Source organism: Calidris pugnax, unplaced genomic scaffold, assembly GCF_001431845.1.
Source record: "Calidris pugnax isolate Ruff unplaced genomic scaffold, ASM143184v1 scaffold102, whole genome shotgun sequence".
In the NCBI taxonomy this organism is placed as follows: Eukaryota; Metazoa; Chordata; class Aves; order Charadriiformes; family Scolopacidae; genus Calidris; species Calidris pugnax.
In genome coordinates, this window is record NW_015090846.1 from 47,181 (window position 1) to 58,751 (window position 11,571).

Sequence of the window (11,571 nt, forward strand, 5' to 3'; positions counted from 1 at the left end):
CTCGGCGGCGCCCGCCGCGGCCGCGTGGTGCTGCCCCGCCGGGCGGGGATGGAGCGGCCGCCGGGGCCCTGCCCGCCCGGGCGGGGAAAAGCCACGCGGTGCTCGGGCGGCGCCGGCGATGGAACCCGCCCGCCCCGTCCCGTCCCCCACGTGCGATCGCGGCAGCGCCGGGATTTTTTTAAAGGTCGCCGCGCCGTGTGTGTGTGTGTGTGTGGGGGTTTCCTCCCGGCCGCCGCGGGAAGGGCGCAGCGCTCTCCTTCCTCCCTCCGCCGGGTCGCGCCGGCGCCGGTCACACACGTGCTGCCGCTCTCCGTTAACGCCGTGGCGGGGGAACGGGGCAGCCCATCCACCCGCCCCGCCGGGCAGAGCTGTCCCCGAGGGCGGGCTGAGCCTTACCGGGGAGGCGTGAGCGTCCTGCGCCGCGCCAGCCGCCTCCCGCCGCCGCTCATTCATCCCCCCGGCGCGGGTGGTAGACGGTCCTCCGGTAACCCGGCTTTCACCGAGGAAATACCTGCCGAACGGCGGCTTTGAAGTTGGTCTTTTTTGCTTGTAACCCTCCTTTCCGAACGTGGTTTTTTTCTTTTTTTTCGGTGGCGCGTTCCCGGTGATGCTGTTTCTATCGATAATTCTGTCCGAGCTGGATTATTCAGCGGTCCTTCAAATGCGGTGGTTTTAGGAGACACGGCTTGCCGCTTTTCAATTAAATTGTTATTAATCTCTTGTGATTGACTTATCACTGAAGTCGACTCGTAAAACTGTGGAGGGGAGCGTGAGCTGTGATCTGTAGGGCATGAACTCGCTCTGAGGGCTGTTTTGTCAAACTTTTCTGCACTTCAGCCATAAAACACCCTGGAAGTAGCTGAAGCTTTAAGGCCTGGTAACACGTAGGACATTTAATAGAAATAGCTGTGTACTTCTAACGTAGATGACTAGAAAAAGGTCTTAAGCGAAAACCCCAGGTGTTTTGTCAGAATGAAGGGATTTTGATGCATTTTCATTTGTTTTTCAGAAAAAGAGCAACAGGAAGCAATCGAACACATTGACGAAGTACAGAATGAAATAGACAGGTAAAGGAACTTGAAATGTTCTAGCAGAAATTAAACTGTAACTTCCAAAAATAAATATGTCTATTAAAGTAAGCACTCGGGAGTAGTTCCCACTCCCTTTAAACTTCACCAAGATATACTTGTGTTCTGACTTGATTAGATGTAAGGAGTATTTGTGTATGATAAAACCCCCTGAAGTCGTATGCTGGTTTCTTGTTTAATTGTGTAAAATTAAAAAGGTAGAAACTTGAGTTTAAAATTTTAAATCAATTGTAGTAGTTTTGATAATAGAAACTTATTTCGTATTGGTTTTTCAAGTTAATGCGTTTGCCGTTCTACGAAAGTATTTTTGTGTTTGTAAGCAGAACCAGGAACTTGGTTGAAAAGTTAGCTTTTATTATGCACTTTTTTGTTACCTAGCCATGCGCTTGTAGAATAATATATACGGAGTGTCACTGAAACACTAGTTTTGTATGCCAAAATCTCTGTGGGTTCTGTCGGTATTTGCCTGGATCTTTCCGCTGTGCTCCAGAGCCTGCAGGTGGCTGTTGAGGCTCTGGCCAGTGAAGCTGTTGCAGTATTGGGGCTTTGTCTGTTTATGAAACCAATTAAATGTGATGTGTTCAGATTTTACTTGCGTGGGGCGCAAAAGTTGCTTTGCTGTAGCTTGTTTGCCCGCTCAAAAGTTATAAAGAGCAGGTGATGGTGTTAGGTGTTACCCATCTTCAGGTCTTTTGCAAACAAAATGTTTAAGAGGTAAAATACTACACGGCTTTGTATAAATAAGGGACTGTCCCTCCTGTAATGCTGCGAAACATACAAGGTGTTAAGAACGTTTAATTTGTTTCATTAAGATCGGTGTGATTGCTTCTGGTAGGGTGTTTCTTAATAGCAGCAACAGGCTTGGGGCTCAGTTTTGTGTTAAAAAGCTCAGTTGTTGAATGTGGCAGACTGGTCTCATCACACCCATTCAGTTTTTAGTGAACTATGGATGATGCGGCTTTTGAGTTTCAGTTCTCTCTCCCGTGGTTAACGTGGCTCTTTCTGTTGCAGACTGAATGAACAAGCCAGTGAGGAAATCTTGAAAGTAGAACAGAAATACAACAAACTCCGCCAACCATTCTTCCAGAAGAGGTCAGAATTGATCGCCAAAATCCCAAACTTCTGGGTAACAACATTTGTCAACCACCCACAAGGTACATTCTTAATAGCCCTCTTTTTTTTCTGTAAATTCAGCGTTTGCTTTCTTATGTGCTTTGCAGCTCTGAGGGTTTTCTAGAATTTTGGTTGGGCATACATTTAAACAGAAGCCTGCTTCATGTGCAAACACTTGTGTTTTGTCCTAGAGTACATTTTAGAAGCTTTTTCTTTCTTGCACTTGTTGACCAAAAGAACATCTCATTCGCTAAATCCCTTGGTGGTTTTATTTCTGCATTTTAAATGATAAGTTTCCTACTTTTTTTCAGTTAATTGAGCCTTTTAAGCTGGGGGGGGAGGATTCTAGTTTCTTTGGTTTTTTTTTTAATTGGAGGTGAGCTCCTTAGGACGCTTCACAATAAAGTGTTTCTACAAAATGAGTTTGTAGACTGCTCAGATTGGGCAAACTACATGTGTCAAAATCTGCTTCAGAGACAAGGGCAGATGTAAACGTTGAACTACAGCAAGCAAACATAATTCTTTCTCAGCATGTGCAAATCATACAAAAACTAATAGTCTTTTGGCTGGTAACATGAACAAAATGGGCCACAAGAAGTTGGCTTGGAGAGATGCATTGCTTTTAAAACATTTCTTACTTTTAATTTCCTGTATTTCACCTGCACGATATATGTTTTGTGGCTTTGTTAACGTGGGATTCCTGATTCTGTCTCAGTATCTGCACTGCTGGGAGAAGAAGATGAGGAAGCACTGCATTATTTGACCAGAGTTGAGGTGACAGAATTCGAAGACATCAAATCAGGTTACAGAATAGATTTTGTAAGTACTTTAAATAATTCCTTGTGATTTTTCTGGGGTATTTGTTAAATGTAATTGCATATTTGGTTGTAGTTTGTAACTTAATCTCTTCAATTATCCGTTTAGTGCTAGGTTTGACTTGGCACGTGTGTTTATGTGATGTGGGTTCTAATTTTTTTGTTTTCAACTCTGCAGTATTTTGATGAGAATCCATACTTTGAAAATAAAGTTCTCTCCAAAGAGTTTCACCTCAATGAAAGTGGAGACCCATCTTCAAAATCAACTGAGATCAAATGGAAATCTGGGAAGGTATGTTTCTCTACATCTGGGAAAGATGATTGCTGCTCTGTGTGATACCCTTTACTTGAATTATGTTCCTTTTTTTTTTTCTCTTCTGTTTGAAATTGCTTTGTCCTCCCTCTTCTTCCTCTCTCAACCCCCTTGCTGCTTCTCTATGTAGTTCGTGCCCATCTTGTAGGGTTTGGAATATTCCCTTTACATGGAGATCTGTAATGAATTCTTTTGCTCAGTTGAGCTCCACCGTGAAAACAGTGAAAGTACAAGTATGACCAGATGGAGAGATTAACAAGTGCATTGGCTTGTCTGCCTTTGGTGTGAATCTAGACTGTGTTTTGTTGTTTTCTTTAGATAACTATTGAATAAGGAATTCAAGGATAGCAGGGTTTGGGGGATCAGATAGAGGGGGTGGTGATTATTGTTTTTTTCTCTTTATTTCCTCAACTTTATTTCCAGACATTGTATCTTAGCAGAAGTTGCAGCCACACAGTAATGTAAGCATATATTTCATCCAGACAGTATTGAAACATAATTAATTTTCTGTTGTTTCCATAAAAGTTGGGAGCACTTTCATGTTATGCTGAAGATTTTTGTAATGAGTTAAGTTGCTGCTTGTTTTGTCGTCTTTGGGTCGAGAAGAAAACTTCATTTTTTTTCATTGAGAACTAGAACTTTTCCTCCTGTACAAGAAGTTATGGTCCAGTACAAACTAGTTGAATGCGATCTTTACAACATACCACAAAATCAATATGAATTCTGGTGGTGTACTTCATTAAATGGTCTAAACCTATAAATGTTGTGATTCTATTGAGAAAGCAACTACTAGAAGTTTAGAATTACCATGTGATCAGAGAAAGAATGCATTAAATAGCAGATAGTAATCTTCTTTTTAAACTTAGCAAATAGATTGTTGCAAACTTTTTTAAACTTCTGGCGTAAGGGGCTATATACTGGACTCGTATGTTCTTGTGTGTGTGTTTAGGAGTTTGTAGGTTTTTTTCACTTTACTACAAAGAATGGCCTGAAGACACCTAAAAGTGGGAAATCTTGGATAAGGAGGCTAGGCAGTTCTTTATCTCAAGTTAAAGACAGAGCTTAGAGGTGTGGAGACTGAGTGTTTCTTAAATTGTGCGTATGTAGCAGTCATAGCATTTAACTACAATTACAGCTATTCCCAGAGTAGCATTTAACAATTGTGAGATCTTCTAAGTTCAGCGTATCATTAAACACTTGTCATATTTGTGCTTCCCTGTGACAGGGGAGCATAAGTCATATGCAAGATCCTGTGAATTGTCAGTATTTTGGTGGAGGTCATTAAAAGAAACAGGCAGTTTTTTTCTTATGTTCATGAGAAGTGGAAATGACTGAGTGGTACCTTTTTCTGTGAGTCATTTGGGTTCCAAACATTTCTTAAAGACCTCTCTCTGAAAGAGGGAGTAGTAAGTGACCTTGTTTAGTTGTTTAGACAAGTACGTTTCTAAATGGTGCTTATTTTAAAAAAGCTTACTTACTTAGGGAGCTCAACTTTCTTTTCAGGATCTGACAAAACGTTCAAGCCAGACACAGAACAAAGCCAGTAGGAAGAGGCAGCATGAAGAGCCAGAAAGTTTCTTTACTTGGTTCACTGACCACTCCGATGCAGGGGCTGATGAACTAGGAGAAGTCATCAAGGATGACATCTGGCCAAACCCATTACAGTACTACTTGGTGAGTGTGGCACTGAGTTGGTGATCCGTCCTCGTAATGGCACTGTGAAAGTGAATTCGATCACTGTTGTTAACATCGCGTGTGTGTTTTTAAGGTTCCTGATATGGATGACGAAGAAGGGGAGGGAGAGGAAGATGATGATGATGATGAAGAGGAAGAAGGATTAGAGGATATTGATGAAGAAGGAGATGAAGATGAGGGGGAGGAAGATGAAGATGATGATGAGGGAGAGGAAGGAGAGGTGAGTAATCTTACCCCTTCCATCTCTGGTGTATGAGGATCAAAAGAAATTTCTAAAAGGGATTTTGCAAGAATACTGAACCATTGCTAGAAAGGTAAAATGGTTCTTTTCTGTACAATCACTGACAGCGTTGCGGGGGGAGAAGCAGAACTGTTACTGCCTTAACTTGTGGAGTGGTTTCAGTGTAGGAATGTTTGTGTATATGAGAAACAGTACAAATAAGTAGTTTTAGCAAACTTGTAGGAAGTGCTCTGGAAGAACTAGGATATTAGCATAACAAAATTCTCATTTACTTAGTGAACATTCTAGCAAGACTTGCCTTTGTTGACACATCCAGTTCTGTTATCCTCCCACTTGTTGGTTTACTTTTGCCTATGGCCAGCTTAGCTAAGACTCAGGAATTAGAAATTTTATTTAGTGGCAAGTGGGATTCCAGGGCCAGCATTCAGGGTGTTGCTAACTTAAAAAGTTTAGAATGTCTTTGTTTCTGGTAATTGGGCGTGGTGTGTCTGAATTTCAGCAGCAAAAACATTACTTGTATTGAGGTAGGGCTGTTGTGGGCACCAGAGTACTGGGCTCTGTTATGTCATCTGGAACTTAGTATCTGAAAGCATTTTGCTTTCGAAAGTTTAAAACGAGGGGGGCGGAAAAAAGATGACCCCTTCACTTTCCTAAACAGTAAAGTTCTGTAAACTTTTGAAGAGATTCTAAGTCACAGTAGTTTTTCAAACTTGATGTTTTTTCATGGGATATCTGCTTATTAACTGTTTTTTATGTAGATAGGAACTCACAGCAAGTGTTACTACTTAGCAAAGAGAGAGATCATCATAGAGCATGCCATGGGTAACGCTGTAGGGCCATAGTCTGCAGGGTAGCAAAGCAACATTCTAGTTACCACATTTGACAGTTCGTGCTATCTGAAGTTTAGTGATTAGATTTTTTTAATTGTTGCTTATCTTTCAACAGGAGGATGAAGGAGAAGATGACTAATTGAACACTGATGGATTCCAAACCCCCTTTTTACCTTTTTAATTTTTCTCCAGTCCCTGGGAGCAAGTTGCTGTCTTTTATTTCTTGTGCTCAGTCGCCTTGTTCTCTTGAGGTCTCTTTTTCTCTCCTCTACACCATGGTTCACAATTTATTTTGGGGGAAATACCTTGAGCAGAATACAGTGGAAAAGAATCTCTACCGGTTTCTGTTTCAAGTTCATTTTTATCCCTTTCTGTCTCAAAACAAAAACTGTTTATGGAATCAACACACCATGTTCTGTGGGAAAAAAGAAAACCTTCTGCTCCCTTCACTCTGCTGGAAGCTGAAGAGTGCTAGGCCCCTGTGTAGTAGTGCATAGAATCTAGCTTTTTTCCTTCTTTCTCTGTATATTGGGCTCAGAGATTACACTGTGTCTCTATGTGAATATGGACAGTTAGCATTTACCAACATGTATCTGTCTACTTTCTCTTGTTTAAAAAAAGAAAAAAAAAACCTAAAAAAAAATAAAAATAAATGGGGTTATAGAAGGTCAGCCGGGGTGGGTTTCAGATGTTTTGGGTGGGTTAAGTGGGCATTTTGACAACATGGCTTCTTCTCCTTTGGCATGTTTAATTGTGATGTTTAACAAACATCCTTGCAGTTTAAGATGACACTTTTAAAATAAAATCTTATCCTAATGATGACTTTGAGCCCTGCCACTTGATGGGGGAATCAGCAGAACCTGTAGGATCTTATTTGGAATTGACATTCTCTATTGTAATTTTGTTCTTGTTTATTTTTAAATTTTTTTTTTTTTTTTGTTTCACTGGAAAGGAAAGAAAGATGCTCAGTTTTAAACGTTAAAGTGTACAAGTTGCTTTGTTACAATAAAACTAAATGTGTACACAAAGGGACTGGTTGGTCTTCACTGAAAGAAAGAGTTTTAATATCCCATTTTGAACTTTCTTGTAGGTTCTTGGCATTTTTGGGGGCATTTGGTCAGTATTTATGTAGTGCAATGCAGCCTTGTGGCTGCGTGGACTGATAATCAGTTCATTTAGTTTCCACTAACTATTTCAGTACTTGGAGGATGTTTCTTTTGGTAGTTCCTGCTGCACACTCCATTTCTTGAATTACCTGTGTTTAGGGCTGTAAGGTGCATATGCCTTGTGTGAAGACAGAGGTTTATATTCATGTTTTGCAAAAAGAAAAATCGCTGCTTAGATTTTTTTTTTTAAGTAGTAATGTGCAGTACTGTATCTCCAGTAAATCAGTTTGCATGAAAATATCATGCAAGCTCCGAATAAAAAGACCAAGGGGTCGTCTTATAAGATTTGGGTGTTTTTGTAAGTCTTTCCAGTTGAAAATAAATTTAAAGTGCAAGCTAATTTTAGAGCTATTTCAAAGAGCAAGTTTCTTAGCAAAGCTAGTGTATAAAAAGTTGCTACTTCACTGCTTTCTTTCCTTGGTAGCAGCATGTATATATGCTTTAGATATACTCTTCTCTTTTTCATTTTAAGAGACTGCATTTGAGTAGCTTGTAACAATTTCACATAGAGGTTGTTGGTACTGGTATTCCACAAAGTGTAATGAAAATTGTTTTAACATGCTGTGCTTTTGAAATATTTAAAAAAAAAATGTTGTATCAGCTAATCTAAAATTCAAACAGCTAGTTCTCTTTGGATGTGTAGAAAAGACTGTCTTCTGGGAAGACTTGCTGTTTTATTCTCTGATTCCTTTTACTCACGGAATTTGCTATAGTCAAATTCAGCTTTTTTTGATGCTTAAGAATACACTTAGCAGAACAAGATAAATCTCTATTTGAGACATGCCCAAATGACATGTGTGGGGTGAACATTCTCTTAAGTATCTGGTCCAGCTTGGATTCAATCCAGTTATCAGAGACAATGCAACATCCAGTCTGCATGTGATCAATGCAAAAATAAGACAACCATTTACTTTATTGCATCTCAACAAAAGCTTCTGCCCTGATCCTGCTTGCAGAGCAAAGTAAAATGTTAATTGGTAATGGTTTCTTACCATCTAGAGAGAAGGAACAAAACCTATGAAGTGTATAAATTCTAGATTCTTTTTCATTTGATTCCATTTTGTACGACTGAAAACCGCTTCCTGTTGTGGTAGAGGGTCGATGTGCTATTACTTGCCATGATGCCTCGTTACTTAATTTTTATGTAGTCCTAATTGATTGTAGTTCTTCAAGGAAAATAGTATTTTCCTAGGCTTTAATGCTTCAGGAAAAATATTGTGTCATTGTTACACCCCTGTTGGGTTACTAGCAGAAAACCTATAAAAACTGTTCTGAAAGTAATCAAAGCTTCAGGTTCTGTGAAGTCAAATACCATGAACAAGAAATGAGAAGTTGGATAATGAAATGCTATTTTTGAGATATTTTTTTTTTGTTGTTGCACATTCTTTAGGATTTTACAGGGTGCCAAAACACTCTTACTACTGTACTAATAATAGTGAATTTCCTGTGAAACTTAAGGGCTTACTCCTGGCAAAGGCTAAAGAGTGCTCCTGGCTAACATGCTAAAAGAATAAACCATATTTGTTAAGTGTAATCTTAATTACTATTTTTTTTCCTAGCAATGGAAATGAGTAGGGATTAACACATCTCTCTGCAACACTGAAGAAATACTACAGATGGCCATTGTGTGCTCTGACTGTTCACTTAATGTCTCTAATTTGGCAGATAGATGTAATGGGTGTCCATTTTTACTTGATTTAATTTGTATATGCACATAAAGAGCATTTAGAGGTAGACATCCACCTTGGATAAGAATGGGAGATTCATTCTTATTAAATATCTATCTGTATCTCTCATTAATTCCCCACATCTGCTTGATCTTGCATCCAGTTAATCCTGCCAAGTGAAATTTGTCAGAGGTGGAAGCTGAATTCAGGCTTTGCAGCCTGGATTTCCAGGGTTAGACTGTAGACTTGGCAGCAATTAAATAAAGGTGAAGCTACTGTGCTGGGGCTGTATGACTTAAATGGCTCAAAGGTTATTTTTATTTTGTTTGAAGCTTAATTGCTATAAAATAGCATCTTTTGTCTGTAATTTCTAGTGCTAAAGGAAAGCAAGTACATCCATGTGTGTGTAAATACAGTTAGAAAGGTTTGGTTTTTTTAAAACATTATCTGTGTGCTTATTCATACTTGTCAACATAGTTTTTGTCCCTGTAAACAAGCATTATCTGAATTGATTTCTCAGTCATTTATGCCATTCATTTGAATCTGTAAGCTTCTCTTTGTACTGCACTAAAACAGGTGCATAACGATAGTACTTGTTTATTGGATACTGTTCCTCAATTTCGAAGCCATGCTTTTCTTTTTTTTTTAAGACTGAAATCAATGAAATAATTTCTCTGATGTACCTTCAAGATATCCTTCTGTTTGAAGGAATTAAAGTACATTTAACTGTTACTTGATGTTACCATTTCTAAGAGTCTTTTTCAAAAGAATAGTTATTACTCCCAAACTCGGCATCGTCTTTGATGAGGGAGGTTGATGGTGCTCCCTTCTCCTATGGCTATCAGTGACAGGAGGTCCCAAGTGACTCTGTAACAAGATGCTTGCTTCCTCCGGGGAACAGATTTATGCTTAATCTCTTGCCCTCCCCTCTCCTGGATTAAAAATGGAAACTTCTAAGACTTTTCTCTTGATCCATCACCTTCTCTGCTGGAATGTACTCTAGTGGAGGGAGCCCTGTAAAACATATAGCTCCCGGAGCCTTAGCAGAGCCCGTGGGCCTCCGACCTCCCCAGGCAGAGCTGTACCCGCTGGGGCCGGCTCCCCGCGGCACCGTGTCCCCGGGAGCTACCGGGAGGGTCCCTGCAGCCCCCGACACGGGCTGTAGCAGCGCTCCCCCGGGGTGCTTCTGCCTGCTGATCCGGGAGGGCTGCTTCCCCAGCCGGGGAAGAGCATAAAAGGGCAAAGTTAGCCACGGTGGGAGGCAGAGGGCTCCGGGAAGTGAGGGCATCCTTCCCCTGCGTTTCTTCCCCCTTTTAAACGCTCGCATACCCGCAAGCAAAACGGCGAGAGGCTTTCCTGGAGCCGTAATTCGCCTGCAAGCCGATGTCCCTTCTCCTCGGGTTTAGCGGAGGGCAGGGGCTGCCGGTTCACCGCTAGGGCATGCCTAAACCCCCCGGCAACCCCTCCGGGAGGCTCCCGAAAGAGACCGCACAGCTCGATCCCGGGGGCTGGGAAACGGCGGCCCGCCCGCCCCCGGGGCCGCTCACACGCTCCCCCTTCCCGGCGGCGGCACCACCGCACCTGGGGGCGGGGGGGAGCCGGCCCGGGCCCCGCGGTGTCCCCGGTGCCCGTAGGAGTCGTGCCCTGCGGGATCCTGGAAGGGCTGGACAGGCAAGTTTGTGACACTCGTTTTCCCGTGGGACAGAGGTTACCGGGTGGGCAGGATCCCACGCACCGGCCCCCCTCTATCTGCAGGGGATGGCTGAACCATGCCCGTGGGATGGGCTGAGGCCCCGGCTGGGATGCTGGTGGCCAGGGACATCTCTGACCAGGGTGGGGGAAAAAGGGCTGCAAAGCCAGAAAACACATCGTCCTGGCTCAGGGATAACTCTGATACCCCCAGCCTGGGGAGCTCCTTCAGCCACACAGTCCTCAGCCTGCTCTGGCTCCCCAGACTCCCTGAACTGTCCCCCCAGCCCTTCCTCTGCCCCAGCTGGAGGGGTATGAGCCCTGGAGGAAAGAAGGGGAGTCCCCCTGTGAACCCCGAGGGCAGTGGGGGACAAACCAACCTCTGCTGAGGGCTCCCACCAAATCCCTCTCCAGCTGACGGAGCCCTGATCCCCGTCTGCTGGGCTGGGCTTTGCCCGCTGCAGGTACAGTGGTGTCCCTGCTCCTCCCAAACTCAATCCACACCTACTAGTTTGACTTTCCCCCTTCCAGTATTTCCACTGAAAGAACAGGCTAATTAAAATCATTCCTTAAACACTAAGCAGGGCCTGAACCCTGTTACAGATAGCAACAGGTTTCAGAAGAGTTTCTATTAATAAAGCACTTGTTTTATTAACAACAGGAGCATGTTCAAAGGTTTTATAGAACTTTAAGACTTTATTACTTTAACTCAGTGAAGCTAGATTTAAATTTTACATTTTCTGGTGATTTCCTTTTACTAATTATTCAGTTGCAGCTCATTTACAAAATTCTTATGCTAGAAAAAAAAAACCCAACAAACTGTTCTAATTAAATAAAAGGAAAACATTTCTGCTTATTAGTACAGTTCTAAATTTGTATGAGGAAATACTATTACCTCTAGATGCCTTCTGACTCAAAGCTGTGTATTGCTCCAGGACTGAAAAAGCATAATAG

General features: G+C 42.1%; 1 protein-coding gene across 2 annotated transcripts in view; it reads left to right on the forward strand.

The window, feature by feature from the left end:
* SET (SET nuclear proto-oncogene) overlaps positions 1-7,546 on the forward strand; it is a 33,948-nt gene extending 26,402 nt beyond the window's left edge. For both annotated transcript variants that reach the window (XM_014942805.1, XM_014942806.1), the window contains exons 2-8: positions 1,010-1,067; positions 2,100-2,242; positions 2,917-3,020; positions 3,195-3,308; positions 4,833-5,003; positions 5,098-5,244; positions 6,211-7,546. In XM_014942805.1, coding sequence (XP_014798291.1) covers positions 1,010-1,067; positions 2,100-2,242; positions 2,917-3,020; positions 3,195-3,308; positions 4,833-5,003; positions 5,098-5,244; positions 6,211-6,234 — 761 coding nt within the window. In that variant the 3' untranslated portion in view covers positions 6,235-7,546. The remainder of the gene's footprint in view (positions 1-1,009; positions 1,068-2,099; positions 2,243-2,916; positions 3,021-3,194; positions 3,309-4,832; positions 5,004-5,097; positions 5,245-6,210) is intronic.
* Positions 7,547-11,571: the final 4,025 nt, after the last annotated feature.